Source organism: Pistacia vera, unplaced genomic scaffold (genome assembly GCF_008641045.1).
Source record: "Pistacia vera cultivar Batoury unplaced genomic scaffold, PisVer_v2 Contig715, whole genome shotgun sequence".
In the NCBI taxonomy this organism is placed as follows: Eukaryota; Viridiplantae; Streptophyta; class Magnoliopsida; order Sapindales; family Anacardiaceae; genus Pistacia; species Pistacia vera.
The window spans coordinates 128140-146418 of record NW_022196574.1 but is presented as its reverse complement, the minus strand read 5'-3'; the positions used below and the strand labels follow the sequence as shown (position 1 = coordinate 146418).

General features: G+C 38.9%; 3 protein-coding genes across 3 annotated transcripts; all 3 read left to right on the top strand.

Moving 5' to 3' along the window:
• Positions 1-279: 279 nt before the first annotated feature.
• LOC116114626 lies at positions 280-3566 on the top strand. Its single transcript, XM_031400769.1, has 3 exons — positions 280-947; positions 1957-2037; positions 2789-3566. Exons 1-3 carry the CDS (start codon positions 569-571, stop codon positions 3208-3210), a joined length of 882 nt encoding a protein of 293 aa, XP_031256629.1. The 5' UTR covers positions 280-568; the 3' UTR covers positions 3211-3566.
• A 1192-nt stretch (positions 3567-4758) lies between these two features.
• LOC116114610 (eukaryotic translation initiation factor 3 subunit L) lies at positions 4759-6840 on the top strand. Its single transcript, XM_031400748.1, has 4 exons — positions 4759-5287; positions 5375-5533; positions 5689-6020; positions 6459-6840. The coding sequence occupies exons 1-4, from the start codon at positions 4904-4906 to the stop codon at positions 6838-6840; spliced, it is 1257 nt and encodes a 418-aa protein (XP_031256608.1). The 5' UTR covers positions 4759-4903.
• Positions 6841-12310: 5470 nt separating this feature from the next.
• On the top strand, positions 12311-15522 carry LOC116114608 (protein PECTIC ARABINOGALACTAN SYNTHESIS-RELATED-like). The gene is made up of 7 exons (XM_031400747.1): positions 12311-12438; positions 12804-12923; positions 13629-13745; positions 13859-14002; positions 14094-14217; positions 14318-14509; positions 15163-15522. The coding sequence occupies exons 1-7, from the start codon at positions 12311-12313 to the stop codon at positions 15520-15522; spliced, it is 1185 nt and encodes a 394-aa protein (XP_031256607.1).
• The last annotated feature ends 2757 nt before the right edge of the window (positions 15523-18279 follow it).

Below are 18279 nucleotides of genomic sequence, written 5' to 3'. Positions count from 1 at the left end.
TAGTCAACATTAATAAATAATTATAATTATAATTAACAGGGAATTATATGATAATATTAAAAAATATTTTATTTTATATTTTCCTCCATCGTTAATGATAAAATTATTCCGTTAAGGTTTGTATTTTGTGATTTAAAAGCCCTTAAAATCTTGCTTACGGCTTACTGCTTACTGCTTAAATGGCACGACGCACGACGCCAAGAGCTTCATGAATCGTACGGTTAGCCATTATACGCGCCACTGCACGCGAAAGCTTGCCCCGCCAACCCAACCCAACCAACCCAAGTCCCAGGAAATGCGTGTTAGTTACTGCAAGAATTGAAAACAACACTGCAGCGTGACCGCCTTTATCTTTCTTTAGAAGTTAAACTTAAAACCTACTGAATTTCCAATCTCAAAACCCTAGATTCCAAACTCTCAAAAGTTAGGTAACAAATTGGTTCGATTTAATGGTTTTAAGATCATGTGCAGTTCTTGATACAACTTGCTGCAATTAGGGTTACCGAAACTAATTCATTTGCTCGTTGTTGAACACGATATTCAGTCTTGACCTAATTCTCGATATTCAATGGCGATATTTGGCGACGCGCTGCGGCAAGCGTTCATGCCAAAGCATGAGTACGAGAGCCTGCGAGAGGAGGACAGAGCATGGTTTAAACTTCAAAGACCGTTCTTGATTTCGTTTGTGACGTTGATTTGCGTTGTAATTTTGGTATGTACTGTTGTGAGTTTGAAAATTGTGTTTCCTAGCGATTATGGAAAGAGGCCATTTTGTGGAGACTTGAGGCTACAGCCATTGCCAGTTAACGCGAAAGGCGGAGGGGATTCGGATCTGTTTCCGGGAGCGTTTTATCTGACGGATCAAGAGACTGCTGATTATTATTGGATGGTTGTCTTTATTCCTTCCTTCATTATCTTCTTGGCTTCTGTTGCATATCTCGTGTCAGGTAAAGAATTAAAACCAAAAGAAAGGTTCTTTCTTCTTGTTTATTTATGGTAGTTGACATGTATGAATTTTAAGTAAATGAGTTGGATATGTATTTCTCATTTCTGTCAAAGCATTTGAAGCATATGATAGATTTTGATTGTTTTACTGATTTGCTGAAAGTTGATTTCTTATCGTATGTCAGGTTGCTCGTAGTTAGGAGATAGAAAATAAAAAATTATGTTGATAAAATGAAATTAATGCAGAGAATTTTGTTTGATGATGCCAATCTCAGACATGAACACGAGTACTTTTGTCCCCTATTTAAAACAGATCTGATAGAAGAGTTTTCAACTTTTTTGTTCATATTCCGAACTGTCATGATTATGGGTCAGTGAATTGACTGGAAAGTTTTAACATGGCCTAGCCAGATGCTATGCAGCTTGGAATATTGGGGCAATAGATATACTGAAATATTCAACCGATTCATTTATGGGAAAATGCTTGGATAAGGTAGATTGTGCTTGTGAGTGGTATTGATCAGTGAGAGTGAGGCTCCTTTTCTTTTGGCTCTGGGGGAAAATGAATGTGAGGTTTGCAGGCAGTTTGTTTGGGTAATGTTAAGCTTATATAACTAGCAATGTGCATTTTTTGTTATGTCCCAGATACATATGTTGAGCTAATACATGGTATTGAAAATTTTAGATTTTGTCCCTTCCCCCCAAATCCAAAAATTGATTGTTGTTGGCTGAAGATAATCCTCTGAATGTAGATACAAATTTTGTGATACATTGCCTGGTGGAAGTGTAAATATATGATAATCAGTTCATTCAATTTTTTAACGCTTTTACAGCTTAATAATTTGACACATGCTTTTATTTAACCCTTTCCTTTTGATAGTGTGTGATACCTGAGCTGTTGGGCACACGTTTCATGAGCATATAGTGATCTTAGTTTAGCCATTGGGTTTGATTCTTGTTCTGAACATGCTTTTTGGCTTCTCCGTTCTCATGGTTTTAGCCATGATGCAGGAATTATTGTTGCATACACTGCTCCAAAAAGACATGGATGCTTAAAGGTGGTTGAAAACAATTATTGTGCTTCAAAAAGAGGTATGTCCTGCAACTGAATCTTTTAACCTGTTGGTGTTAGAAGTTTAGTATTAATTAGGTATTTGCTAGAATTTTGGCTATTCAAATAATAATGAATGCCTACTTAATGCACAGTGTTGTGGTACTCAGTTATTTTGTAGTAAATTAAGGGAAGAACTGTGTATGGTTGGCTGCTTTTGCATAATGTCCTTCAATATAATGACAACTGGCTTCACAGTTAGACAAAGGTGAATAAGAAATGGATTAGAAGAATTGGCAAGGACATATATAGTTTTGTTCCCCAAAAGACTGGAACCATTCGGGTTTACTATGACCATTTTTCTTGACATGCCCCTAGTGCAATGATTAAATTGCATCCTCTGTAAGGAGCTTCACTAGAGTTAAGTTGGAGGGAATTAATTGGTGGTTGTGTTTTATGGATTGATGTGCGGCCTTTATCCCTATTCTCTCTCATAACTCCTTTAAACATTTAGACTAGAATTGTTTTGAATATGGAATATGAGCTCAACAGCTAGCACGGTTGTTCCCAGCTCACTTACAAGGCGATATGCCCTTTTCAACATGTTTCTAGTGCTTCCTATACCTCATTGAGGACAAAAAAGCATAAGCTTGTTGCTGTTTCTTGTTTTTAAAATACAATTTCTCAATGCTCGTAGAATGATATGTGTTTGCTTGTTAGACTGGCTATTGCAGTGATTTGCATGACTACCTCTCCAGGTGCATCATATCTAACTTTCTTATTATCATTTAGGTGGTGTTCGTTGTCTATCCATTCTGAATGCTGTCTTCGCGATCATCTTTGGTCTTCTTGCATTGTTTCTCGGTTCAAGCCTCTTGACACTAGGGAGTAGCTGCTCTGTACCTCTGTTTTGGTGCTATGAGATTGCATCTTGGGGCCTGGTCATTTTATATGCAGGAACTGCCTTCTTTCTAAGAAGAAAAGCAGCTGTAGTTCTTGATGAAGGTGACTTTGGTGGTCGGAACCTTGGTTTGGAAATGTTGGAAGCAAATCCCTTGGAAGTCACACCAGAGGTTGAACATCGTGTTAATGAAGGTTTTAAGGCATGGATGGGATCATCTTTCTTATCCTCTGATGAAGAAGATGAACCTGAGGGTTATCAGGAAGTGCCACCTCAACTTGGTCGTAATGCTTCTAACAGGCTAAGACTGTGATATTTAGTCTAGCATTCTGGAGGACAAGTCCTTGGCAAATCTTCCACGATTTCAGCGTCAGAAGAGGGCGGACTGCAATTTTGGATCAAAGCATTAGCTTAGTCATGGTTTGACTGATACTGTAACACTAATCAGTGCTAATTCTAAAGTTTCAAAACTTTGTGGGTTGATCGTCTTTAGTTATCTTCATAGTTTGTGAATAGTTTACCATAGTGTCCCTTCATTGTGAAGATTCGGGCATTTAGTGCTTTTTTATTTCTTTTTTAGGCATAGCTTTTGTACTTAATTCTAAAATTCACTGATGACGGATAAAAATATGCTCTGTTTTTCCTTTTAACTTTCATTTTTTTTTTTAATTCTGCCTTAACTTCGTATAACGAAATAAACTTCTTAAGATGCTGGTGCTGCTGCTGCTGTGACTTTCGACGGTGGGCTAAAATTAGTTGGTTTGACATGTTATTGGCAGACATATTGGGACCGTTTGGTTTGTTATTTTGGATAGGATTTTAAAAATAATATTGGATAGTTGAATAGGGTAATTATTATGAGGTAAAATTTAAAAATTAACAAAAAAAATTCACTAGGTTTACTAATTTAATTAAACACTTCAATATATAAAAGTTTTATAAAATGACAAAAACACTTCCACTTACCCACATGCCAGATTTTGGCTATCACTGTCAGAATCTGGCGTTACGACGTAGATCGATTTGATCTGGTCGGATGTGCGTCGATCTGGCTGTCCACGGTTGCAAAAGGCTAGATCGACGAATTACTGATCAGTTCTGGTCGTTTGTAGGCCGTTGTGACAGATTCCGGCTACCACCAACGGTGGTTGCCGGAATCTGACAATTATGGGTGGGTGGGGGTATTTTTGTTAATTTTTAAATTTTTTTCTGGGGTATTTATAAAATTAATAAACTTAAAGGGTGTAAAAGTAGTTAAAAAAATATAATATTATTTCCAAAATAATTAAACAAGCAAATATTTTGGGAATAAGTTATGAAATAATAAATCAAACGCACCCATTACTTTTGTATTCGTTTATTCTTCAAATTTTCAACGTTTCTTATAAGATTAATCCTATTGATATGATTTTAATTAGTGCCTAACAAATTGGATTAGTGCTAGCAGCTAGCATAAAGTAATATAAATAACAATCTTTCTGTTATTGCACTTGGAATGTACACTTGGCTTGGGTTGGGTTTCAGGCATTATAACTTGAAATATCCCAACTTTCTCCTGTACATAACGTAGTATATATGCAAGTTGAAGATAAAAATACCTACAATTGGGTTAATTGAGCCACGAATGAGTCTAAAGCCCATTTGGTGTAACCCACAGATGAGTCAAAAGCCCATTGGGTAATCCACAAACAAGTAAAAAGCCCATTAGGTGATACACAAATGAATTCAAAGCCCATCTTGTAGCCTATTGATCCACAAATGTGTCCAAAGCTCATTGGGTTTAATCTTTAGAGCCCAAAAAATGAGTCTAAAGCCCATATGTATCCGAATCCATCAATCCAATGGTAAACCCTAGTACCTCTCTTGCTCTTCAGTTTCCACTCAAACTCAAATCTCCCTGAGATTCTTCACCTCTCGCATTCAAAGGAGAAAAATTAAAGAAAACAAACCTGTAATCTCTCATCATATAACATAATTTGTGGGCAGCAGAAACTATCTAACTAACGATGGCAACTGGCTACGGCTACGACGACGCCCCGGGCGATTACGAAGGAGCAGCTGATGCTCGCGGTTCCCAAGACTTTGCCTATGATCCAAACTTCGTACCTGACTCCGTTAAGACGTTCGTGGTTCACCTGTACCGCCACATTCGTGAGAAGAATGTGTACGAGATCCACCAGATGTACGAGACGTCCTTCCAGAGTCTCTCCGACCGTCTCTTCAAGGATACACCATGGCCCTCCGTTGACGCCGTTGCCAATTACGTCGACAACGATCACGTCTTTTGCCTTCTTTATCGAGAGATGTGGTTCCGCCACCTGTACGCCAGATTATCACCCACTCTTAAGCAGAGGATTGACTCTTGGGACAACTATTGTAGCCTGTTTCAGGTATTTTTATATTTTCAAACTGATTTTTCAATAATTAATTAAGCAATCTGTGTTGTTTATTGATTATTTATATGTGCTTGGTTTCAGGTGGTGTTGCATGGAGTGGTGAATATGCAATTGCCCAACCAGTGGTTGTGGGACATGGTGGATGAGTTTGTTTATCAGTTTCAGAGTTTCTGTCAGTATAGGGCCAAGATGAAGAACAAGACAGAACAGGAGATTGCGCTTTTAAGGCAGTATGATCAGGTTTCTGCTGATGCTTTTTTAATTTCCTTTTTTTTCGTTCATATGAGTTGGAAATTTGAACAATTTAAGATTTTATACATTAGGCTGCTTATAGAAACTAACCATATCAATGTAGTCACATGATTTTTTTTGTTTGTGTTTATTTTATTATTCAGGCTTGGAATGTGTATGGGGTGCTGAATTTCTTGCAAGCACTTGTGGAGAAGTCCATGATCATTCAGATTTTGGAGCAGGAAAAGGAAGGGATTGAGCAATTTACCGCAACTGATGGTTATGATTACAATGGAGGGAGTAATGTGTTGAAGGTTTTGGGCTATTTCAGTATGGTGGGTTTGCTGCGAGTTCATTGTCTTCTGGGTGATTATCATACTGGTCTCAAGTGCTTACAGCCGATTGACATTACACAACAAGGTGTTTACACCAGTGTTATAGGAAGTCACATTACTACAATATATCATTATGGGTTCGCCAATCTTATGTTGCGCAGGTATGTTTGTCTCCTGCATTGACACGGTTGTGTTTTACAAGCTTTTATGTGTGGGGTTTAACATCTATCTTTCTGTTTTTGTTCCTTAATTTAGGTGTAATAGCTAAGAATGCATTTTCCAAGTGTCTTAATTCAGTAATTTTTTAATAAAAAATAGTCTTACTAGCTTACAGATGAGTAAACCACCTGATACGGCTAGAATCCATGTGCAGAGGATGGAAGGTGAATAGATCATTAAAAAAATGTTCCTGGGATTTGTTATAGGACTGGTTTTTAGGTCACATCACAGCCTCCTCCAAGGCACGCACACACACACAAATTTCAAAGTATTGACCTTGTTTTTCTACTGTCTTGATGGAAATTGATATACCTCTTGATCTTTGTTTTGGTTTTCCCCGTGTTAGTGGAATTCAATGATACTTGTTAGTTTTTCTGAAGGTATGTGGATGCCATTCGTGAATTCAATAAGATTCTCTTGTACATTTACAAGACCAAGCAATTTCATCAGAAATCTCCACAGTATGAGCAGATTCTAAAGAAGAATGAGCAGATGTATGCTCTGTTGGCAATTTGTCTTTCCCTTTGCCCCCAAGTGAAGCTTGTAGAGGAGACTGTGAACTCACAACTAAGGGAGAAATATGGGGAGAAGATGATCAGAATGCAAAGATATGATGATGAGGCATTTTCTATCTACGATGAACTCTTCTCGTATGCATGTCCTAAGTTCATTACCCCCTCAGCACCAAGTTTTGAGGAGCCTCTTGTAAATTACAACCAGGTATGCTCTCTTTATGTTGTCTGGGCCTCTGTAATTGTATGAGATTCTCACTTTCGTAGATTTCTTGTCCTTGTGTTCTTCCTGTAGTCATCGAGAACCGACCATTTAATTTCATGGAAACCCTCAAAGGAAAAAAACCTTTAATTGTGATTTGGGTAAATTTGATCGTAGCTGGCACTGATTTAGCTCAGACTTAATCCCAGGTGTTTTATTTAATTATTTATAGATTTTGGATATAATAAATGCTGAGGAAGGTACAATGAATATTAAAAAAAAGTTGCGAAGATCCATGATTAAGGTAGTGGGGAAGTTTAAGAAATATATAATTGTATGGAGATGAGATCTTGACCTGCAACTTAATGAAACACACTACAATCTAGATACAGATCCAATCCCAACACAGTAAACACAAGAAATCTCTATATTAATTGCAGCAAACAGTACATCCGAAATATGACATCCAGACTCTGTTCAATCAACAATCAACAATTGAGAATGCAGCAAATAAAGCTAAGAACAAAAGATAAACAAAATGATAAGACTGAACTTCGAGGGTCAGTCACCTCCCTTCCCAATCCTTAACAACTTTCTCAATACTTCCCTTTTTCCCTCTCCTCCTTTTATTCTCAATACTCCTAACAGAATTTCTCTCTCTCCAATCTCCACATGCCACCTGCCCCCTCATAACAAATTCTTCTAACCTCCTAACTGTCAATTATTCCCCTGCTTCTTACTCCACTTCTTCCTACAGTAAACCTTTCCCTTTGGTTGCTCATCATTACCCTCCCCAAGTAGAACCACCTTGTCCTCAAGGTGGAATGAAGGAAACTGGCTGAGAATAGTGTCAAAATCTTCCCAAGTATTTTCAAAGGAAGGTAAATCTTTCCACTGAATCAGCACCTCCCACTGTCCATTTATGAGTTTCCTTTTCTGGAGAACAGCTTCAGGTTCAAGTTGGAGACTAAGGTCTTCATTGAGGCCTGTTGGTAAAGGTTGACTATTGGTGATAGGGAACATAGCTTTTTTAAGTTGCGACACATGAAAGACGTCATGAATACGTGCCGAGGATGGTAGTGCCAGCCTATATGCGACTACCCCAATTTTTGCCGTGATAACAAATGGACCATAAAACCGTGGATTGAGCTTCTCATTATATCGATGGGCTAGGGACCTTAATCTATATGGCTGTAACTTTAAGTACACAGATTCCCTTACCTCAAAAGTAACTTCTCGGCGATGACTATCCGCTGAAGTTTTCATGCGATGTTGGGCCTTGAGGAGATGGTCTTTTAACTCGTCAAGAATCTGGTTGCGCTGCTGGAGCTGCTGGTCAACTTCGTTGACAACAGAAGTGTGGTCTGAATAACGCAACACTGTTGGGTGTTCTCGGCCATAAAGTGCCTTAAAAGGACACATGCCGGTGGAGCGGTTATACGTAGTGTTGAACCAAAATTCTGCCCATGGAACCCATTTTGGCCATGAACGGGACCATTGACAAAACATCTGAGATACGTTTCCAAGCAACGGTTTACAACCTCTGTTTGACCATCCGTCTGTGGGTGGTACGCCGAACTCATGTGTAATTGGGTCCCAGATTGTTTAAACATTTCATTCCAAAAGTTACTCATGAAGACTCTATCCCGATCAGAAACAATGGTACGAGGGAACCCGTGTAGTCGAACCACCTCTGTGATAAACAAATAGGCGACTATTTTGGCTGTGTAGGGGTGTTTGAGGGTTAAAAAGTGACTATATTTAGTCAAACGATCTACTACGACCAAAATGGTATCAACCCCCTTAGCTTTCGGCAGCCCCATGATGAAATCCATAGAGACGTCTTCCCATACTTTGGTAGGAATCGGCAGCGGCTGAAGCAAACCCGCTGGACTCAGGCCATCATACTTATTTTGTTGGCAAACCTGGCAAGCAGCCACAAATGCTTTGATATCATTCTTCATCCCTTCCCAAAATACCACACTTGTTAGCCGTTTATATGTCTGAAAGAAACCCGAATGGCCCCCGATGGGCGATGCATGGAATTCTTGTAAAATTTGCTGGATGTGAGGTCCAGATTTCGACAGTACCAATCTGTTGTGGTACAGCAGATGGCGGCCCAGTAGCCTGAAAGGAGGGTGACTATTGGGGTCTATCAAGAGTTGTTGTATTAAGCCCCGTAACTTATCATCACCTTGGACGGCATCTTCCAAACCCTCCAGTCCCGAAAAGTAACTCACAGAAACAGCTTTAAGTTCTACTGTGTCTGGCATCTGTGAAAGGGCATCTGCTGCCTTGTTCTGAGCGCCTGGTTTATACTGAATGATGAAGTCTAACCCCAACAATTTGATAACCCATTTTTGCTGATTTTCACTTAATAATTTCTGCTCAGTGAGGAAGTGAAGACTACGCTGGTCCGTCCGAATCACAAAACGTCTATCCAACAAGTAATTCCGCCACTTTTGCACAGCCAGGACAATCGCCATTAATTCTCTTTCATAAACTGACTTCATCTTAGAGTTTAAGGACAAACCTTTGCTGAGAAAAGCAATCGGGCGTCCTTCTTGCATCAGTACAGCCCCTAATCCACTTCTAGAAGCGTCGGTTTCCAGGACAAATTCTTGCGTAAAGTTCGGCATCCGAAGAATAGGAACACTGGTCATGATTCGTTTTAATTCCTCAAAAGCCCTTTGGGCTGCTATATTCCACACAAACGAATCCTTCTTTAATAGTGCAGTAAGTGGTAGAGCTATTTTTTCGTAATCACGAACGAATCGACGATAATACCCCGTCAATCCTAAAAACCCTCTGAGTGCCCTAACATCTCTCGATTCCGGCCATCTAGTGATACTCTCAATCTTAGACGGATCAACCGAAACACCCTGGGCTGAGACCACATGCCCCAAGTACTCAACTGTGACTGCCCAAACTTACATTTTTTTTTATTGACCACCAATTGATTGTCCAAAAGAATCTGCAGAGTAAGGCTGAGGTGCTTCACATGGTCGCCCATCTCCTTACTATATATTAGTATATCATCAAAGAAAACCAGCAGAAATTTTCGTAAATACGGTTTAAACACGTCATTCATCACTGCTTGGAAAGTAGCCGGTGCATTGGTGAGGCCGAATGGCATTACCACAAACTCATAGTGCCCTTCATGCGTCCGGAAGGCAGTTTTGTGTGTATCCTCTGGGTGCACTCGGATTTGGTGATAACCGGACTTCAAATCCAGTTTCGAAAACACTGTCGCGCCTGCCAATTCATCAAATAATTCATCAATGCTGGAATGGTGAACTTTTCCGGGATGGTTACCTGGTTAACTGGCCTATAATCCACACAGAATCTCCACCCTCCATCTTTTTTTTTAACCAACAAAACCGGACTTGAGAAGGGGCTAATACTGGGTTTAATAATTCCTGACGCCAACATTTCTTTGACGAGGCATTCGATTTCGTTCTTCTGATAGTAAGGGTACCGATAAGGCCGCAGGTTGGGTGGTTGAGCCCCTGGTACTAACTGAATTGTGTGGTCTCTGGACCTGGCAGGTGGTAACCCGGAAAGTGGCTCAAACACTTGACTAAATATCTGTAACACCTCCATTACCCGATCATCCACATCCCCACTGTCATCACACTGTTTCTGAATCTGACCGAACTCTATCAAACACCCTTGTCCCTTCGTCCTTAAAGCCTTGATCATAGCGTTGAGCGAAACCATGGTCTTATTCAGAGATGGATCCCCACGCAGACATACAATCTGATCGTCCAGCTTAAATCTCATAATCTGCTTCCTCCAATCTGTGATGGTTTCCCCTAACGTTTCCAACCATGCAATTCCCAGAACAACATCCGCACTGCTCATATCAAATGGAAAAAAATTCTGAGTAATCGTTATCCCTTATAGTTCCATACAAACATTTTTACATTCCCCTTCACATCTCACGCTATATCCATAACCTACTCTAACCCCAAAAGACTGAGTTCCCATCACAGAAATTCCCAAGCCTGTAACCACCTTTGAACTAATAAAATTGTGGGAAGCCCCACTATCAATCAATACCATTAGTTCCTTACCTTGGATTCTTCCTTTGAGTTTCATTGTTTTTGGGCCATGAATCCCCACCACCGAGCTCAGAGAAAGCTCAACTTGTTCCTGTCGTTGTTCTATTTCAGCTTCTACAGACTCCCCACCACCAATCGGGTCTGAATCATTCTCCTCTTCATCCACTAAAATGATCTGAAATTGCTTCTCACCACATTTGTGACCAAACGAGAACTTACCATCACATCTGAAGCAAAGCCCTTTCTCCTTTTTCCTTTGGATCTCTGCGTCGGTCATTTTTCAAAATGGGAATTCTCTTCTCTGGAAGTTAGGTCGTTCATAGGGGCGAAAATTCGATGGGTTGTAGTCGCGATTGGAGAACTGCGTCGATGAACCCTGTACTGACATTTCCGGCGATCGTCGACTGAAGTTGGAAGATTGGTGTGATTTTAGGGTTTCGAATGTGTTAGGAAATTTTGTGTTTGGGTGATTTTCGAATCTGTTTGTGTTAGGAAATTTTGGGTTCAAGTTGTTTTCAAATCGGGTCAAGTTAGGGCTATCTAATCGGGTCGTGGGTCTGGGTCCATTTGAAGGTCCAAGCCCCATAATGCGTGTGGGTTTAATTGTTCCCATTTGGGCCTCCTCTATTGCTTGATTCCTTTCTTCAAATCGTTGGGCCAGATCTATTATTTGCATTAAGGTTGTGGGCTGGGCTAAACGTACTTCAATTTTTAATCCATTGATAAAGGCTGTCTGTAGTATCTCTTCCCTCTCCCCTACCAACAATGCCGCGACAGCTTCAAATTGACGTCGAAACTCCATAACTGAACCAGTCTGCTTCATGGCCATTAATGATTCATACGGGTTGAGCTCTTGAGACCCACTGAATCTTTGGAGTAGTGCCAGTTTAAACATAGCCCATGAACTTGCCGGAGCTCTGGATTCCATCTACTGGAACCAATTAATTGCTTCACCTTCCATACAGACAGCTGCTGCTGTCATTTTTCCTTCCTCATTTATTCCATTAAGGTGGAAGTAGCGCTCTACTCTAAAGATCCATCCATAAGGATCTTCACCGGAGAATATCGGCATTTCCAACTTCCTTCCTGTCACTTCATTACAGTTCTGGTTACTGTCGCCAGACCCGTTTGCTCCATTTGTATTTTCTTCCTGATGAGACCAAAGAGTTTCTAATGGATGCATCTCAGTTCTCCCTGCTTCTTCCTCATCCTTTCTTCGCACCCATGACTGTATCTCAACCAAACATTCTCGAATGGTACCCATCTCAACTCCTAACTTCGTAACTTCTTTTTTCACGTTATCAATTCTAGACTCCATTCTTGTCAAGGCCATAGCCAGAACTCACTGCTCTGATACCACTTGATGAGATCCTGACCTGCAACTTTATGAAACACACTACAATCTAGATACAGATCCAATCCCAACACAATAAACACAAGGAATCTCTATATTAATGGCAGCAAAACAGTACATCCGAAATATGATATCCAGACTCTGTTCAATCAACAATCAACAATTGAGAATCCAGCAAATAAAGCTAAGAACAAAAGATAAACAAAATGATAAGACTGAACTTCGAGGGTCAGTCACCTCCCTTCCCAATCCTTAACAACTTTCTCAATACCTCCCTTTTCCTCTCTCCCCCTTTTATTCTCTCATGGTATCCAGTTTTACTCCTAACAGAATTTCTCTCTCTCAAATCTCCATATGCCACCTGTCCCCTCATAACAAATTCTTCTAACCTCCTAACTGTCAATTATTCCCCTGCTTCTTACTCCACTTCTTCCTACAGTAAACCTTTCCCCTTGGTTGCTCATCATATTCTTTTGTGTCTTGGTTCATAGGGTTAACGTTGATAGTTGATATGGGATTGCTTTATATAATCTCGTTTCAAATGTTTGTATGACTGTGTTTTCTTTTAAATAATATTTTAAATATGTTGGCAGGAAATTTGAAGACATCTTTGATGTTGATCATTTCATTGATTACTTAAAGGATGATGTGCGAATTGTTCGTGATATCCCTGATTGGTTTACTGACAAATCAGAATTATTCTCAAGCATAAGGTTTGATGTCTTCCTCTATTAATTCATTTAGTTTTATTAAAAACGAAGTCCTATATATATATAGTGAAAATAAGATGAAGTTACAAAAGTGGACTAGAAAACCACCATGAGAACTAAAGCCTTGAGGAGCAGTGACCATTCTATTCAGAGACTTTCAGAAACACGTCAATATTCTCGGTTGAACCAAGCCTTTTAGTGACAATCCAAGATGCATTGCTTCTTTGATTATTTCATTCCTTACCAGTAAATATAGAAAAGGGTGCAGGAATGAGGTTTACTTGTTTGTTATAGCCATGGGCTGATTTAGGTGAAGGGCTAGGTTAATCTGCCTGGTTTTTTATTTTGATTGTGAAGTGCTTTGAGAAACAGTGATCACATAGCTATGATAAAATAGGGATTAATGGGAAGCAAATTGGCTAGTAAATGGGTGGATAAAATGAATAATAGGAATCTAGAGTTTGTCATGCCTATTCCAAACAGTTGTTCCTATCTAAACTATGTTTGACTTATCTTAAATTTTCACAAGGACTTTTCAGATATATGGGCACACTTTCTACTTTAATAGATATTGGTATGAAATCTTTTTGGATGTGAAGTATTATTGAAATATAGAACCAATAAATTTATATTGTACCTTATCTTTTTCTGAATTTTGAGTGGTTGCAATTGTATTGATTTCATCTTTTCTTTTTATGTGTTCTCTAGACGGACTGTAAAAAACATTCCCAAGTATGCTCCTGCCCAATTTTACATTGATAATGTACTACCTCGAATCAAGGAGAAGAAGATAATGGCCCTAAAACCCTTTGTTGATCGGCTTGGGTAAGTTATGAGTACTTTACATTCACTTACTACTTGACTAATATATATATATATTTTTTTCATTTGAATAAAATTAGGATTGAATTGTTATTGTATACGTTTTGGTTTTCCAGGTATGATAATGTTCCCCCAGAAATCAACAGGCTTAGGTGCAGAGTAAATTATCATGCTCTGAAATTTCTTCCGGAGATAGAGCAGATGGCTGATTCTTTAGTATCAAGGATGCGAAATCGCACTGGCAGTTCAAATCCTTATATGTATGTGATTTTGGTATCTGAAATTTTGCTGAATCATGTTCTGAGTTATTACCCTTGATTTCAACAGTACTAACAATGTTCTCTTACACAGGGCTCTGCATCTTAGGTTTGAGAAAGGGATGGTGGGCTTATCATTCTGTGATTTTGTGGGGACAAGGGAAGAGAAGGCTAAAATGGCTGAATATAGAAAAAAAGAATGGCCTCGACGCTATAAGGTGACTTAGAATAATATGATCAGTCGGTATTTTTGGATTTAATTAGAGCCTAAAATAAATTTTATAATATGTGGTACCTTTGTGGTGATATGGTTTGCAGAATGGTTCCCATTTATGGCAATTGGCCCTGCAGAAGCGCAAGGAAGGACGATGTCCTCTTGAGCCTGGGGAAGTGGCTGTGATTCTTCGTGCAATGGGATATCCCAAAGAAACTCAAATTTATGTTGCGTCTGGTCAAGTTTATGGTGGCCAAAACCGGATGGCACCACTGAGGAACATGTTCCCGAATCTGGTAAGACCTTAAAATCTGTTTCTTATGCAATTTTCTGGATACAAATCACGGAATAAAATGGCATGACTAGAGCTTCTTCATTTTAAATGCTAATCGATATGTTATTGTCAAAAGTCTTTCCCACACTTCTCTTCTGTTAGAAAGTTAATTTGATTGGCTGGGTACAGATATTTTCTTACGTGATCTCATCTTTGTGACATTTTCTTTTGGAGGAAATTTGCTGCTCTTCTGTTGTCCTCTTAGTGCCATCATGTATAAGAGTAATGCCATTCTGTTGAAAAACAATTGTAGAAACTAGAAAATTCGTCCAGAATGGCATACTGCCAACAATATTATTAAAAAAAAAAAAAAGATTTCTAATCACTCTACACATCTCAAAATAACAATAAAAGGAGAAGATTGGCTAGTTATCATAAATGTACAATTGTACATGTATGCATGCTTATATATGCACATATTTGAAAAAGTTATTTTGAACATGGTTTTATGTGTCATTTTTTAAGAAATGGGAATTGTAAGGCACTCTTGAAGACATGTAGTAAGCTAAATTGTTTATTGGCGGCGACGATAAATGTGGACTTGACTGACTGGAGAGTGTTTGTAATGTCTTATCTTTGTTGAAGTTGATGTTTCATGACAAGCTTTAATGACAGGTTACAAAGGAGGAATTAGCAAGCAAGGAGGAGTTAGCTGGTTTCAGGAAGCATGTAACAAGCTTGGCAGCCCTCGACTTCCTGGTCTGCTTGAAGTCTGATGTGTTTGTTATGACCCATGGTGGTAACTTCGCTAAGTTGATAATTGGGGCACGCAGGTACATGGGTCACCGTTATAAATCCATAAAACCAGACAAGGGACTTATGTCAAAATCTTTTGGGGACCCCTATATGGGTTGGGCCACTTTTGTAGAGGATGTAGTTGTCACCCATCAGACAAGGACTGGATTGCCGGAAGAGACCTTCCCTAACTATGACCTTTGGGAGAACCCTCTGACTCCTTGCATGTGTAAAGCCTGACCTCCTAGACTTATATTTTGGAATTTCAAACTGATTTATCTTTGAGGAGCTTCTCTGGGAAGAACCCATAGAGCATCAGCATGGCATAAAAAGTGAATACATGTTTTACCCTGAAGCTCTATGAGGAAGAAGTCTTTACAGTATGGGTGATACAGAGACTTTTTAGCTGGGAAAGAGTTTGAGACTTGCAAAGTAGATAAAGAGAGGTAGAAGCCTGCTGGATTGAGATTCTAACGTAATTTGAGGGTGGCTAAAGAGCACTTCTTGTTCCCTGTTTGCAGTGACAGAAGGGGGTTTTGTCCAAAGAACAATAGATAAATTTAAGCAGTTTTGTCTAAAAACAGTTTTTGTGTGTCATTCCATGTATAAATTTCAATTGAAATGTGCAGCAGGATGGCTATTAAAAAATAGACAGACCATCCAGTGAGTAGATGGCAAACCAAGTCATGACTGATAATTCTTCTTTTTCTGCACCTCAGTTACAAAGACAGGTTGACAAAGGGACGGACTTAATATTTAAGCCTATTGCTTGTCGTCGCGTACTGGCGTGTACTTTTGGGCTAATCTGGTTTTAAAATGTTCCCGTGTAATTAATTAATTATTCTTTGAACTCGAATGTATGAATTTCAAGTTTGATTACAAGCTGATATGCTTAAATCTAATGCCCAAGTCTCTATTGTATTTACGCAGTTTACAACTAAATTTGGTGGTATTCTTCGTAATTGGTAGATAAGTCTTCAAGAGTACAGACAAAATTTGTTCATCCAAATGTCAGATATTAATCAAGTTTTGTATCTCCTTTATGATAAATTTTGTGGGCTACCTCACCTTTATGAGAATCAAGTTAGAGAATAATATTTTAAGATACGATGTTGTTTCTCAAAAAGAAAGATCTTGACAGGCATATACTTAGGGGTATGGATGATCCTAACATGAAACAAGCATTTTTAGCATCTATTCTAGAATTCTTAAGTCATGAAGCAACCAAGCTTATGCAGTCCCAAAACAAACAATTTTTTGACGATTATCTGAAGCGTTCTAAGCAGCTGACAAAGGTTTGTCAGAGACCAGACTTGCAGATCAAGTGCAAATTAGATTGCTCATGTGCTTGTCCTACCATGAAGAAATTTCATTTTCGACGCATCAAGTTTTTTCTACCTAATGCTCTTGCCAGGTGCCACTTTTGATGTTTCAAGCACCGCAAGTTTTTTCGAAAAAAGAAACGCAGAGGCAAACGGTCTAATCGATGTTATTTGTGCAACCGCCCTGGTCATTTCGCCAAAAATTGTCCAAACAAGCCCAAACAGACAACCAAAATGATGCAACAGCTTTCTCAGCTCACTAATATAGATTTTTCTGATGATGATGTTGAACGTTGGTTTTCAATGGATGAAGAACCCATTTCAGACACTATTTTTCAGTTTGCAGCCACTGATACTGAGTTCTCTGATTTAGATGATTGTCACTATTTCTACCATATCCAACAAATACCACAATCTCTTCCATCATTAGCCTTCTCATGTCATGTACCTACAGCAAAAGTTCAAATCTTCCCCACTAAATATTCCAATCCCATTTCAGTCATAGCATTTTTTGATACTAGTGCTACTCGTACTATTATCAACCCTAAGATCCTCCCATCCTCTCAGTGGAAATCTCATTAGGAAGTTTTCTACACTGCTAATAGTGACACTTTTACTGCTCATCTGATCAGCAAACCCATTAAATCCAATTTTTTCAAGATGTTTTATTTTTCATAAAGTTCTTGGTTCCGATTTACCTGACAAAAATATGGTTCTAGGTTTTGATGTTTATTATAAACTCAATAAACTTAGAATCCTCCTTGATAGTGTTTGGTACAAGATGTTTTTCCAATCCTGGACCACTCAGCCTAATTTATTCCAGATTGAAGGCAATCCTCTTGAGCATATCAAAACCCAGCTTATTTCCCGCTCTTGTGCAGATTCTCATGCAGATTTTCTCACTAAATGTGCTCATCCATTATGGAAGAATCTGATTTCTTTATCCATCTTCCATTCATCAAGAGCGAAGATATCAATCCCACTAAAGCTAGTCATTCAGGCATATCAGCAAAACATCTCAGCCTAGCCCAACAAGAATGTACTTAGCTTTTATCTCAATGATTGATTAAACCTACAGATTCTCAATGGGCATGTGAAGCCTTTTATGTCAACGTGTTGAACAAGCCAGAGGAAAACTCAGACTTGTTATCAATTATTAGCCATTGAATTTCTTTCTCCGTGATGATAATAATTGAATTTCTTTCTCCGTGATGATAAATTTCCTTTGCCTTCCAAACAAGTTCTCTTTGCAAATCTGCATAATGCAAAGATGTTTTCCAAATTTGACCTCAAAGTTGGATTCTGGCAACTTGACATTCATCCTGATGATCGTCATAAGACTGCTTTCTACATTCCCAATCAACACTACCAGTGGACGGTCATGCCTTTTGGACTTAAAGTCGCCTCTTCCCTGTTTCAAAAAGCCATGATGAAGATTTTTGCTCACCTTCTTCATACATGTCTCATTTATATTGATGATATCCTTCTCTTTTCAAAAGATGAGGAATCTCATACACGTCTTCTTCATGAATTCAAAAGATGAGGAATCTTATATACATCTTCTTTGTGAATTTGCTGATATCATACACACTTATGATTTTATGCTCTTTGAGAAGAAAATGCAGTTAGGGCAGACAAAGATTGATTTTCTTGGTATGGTGATTATTGACGGCAA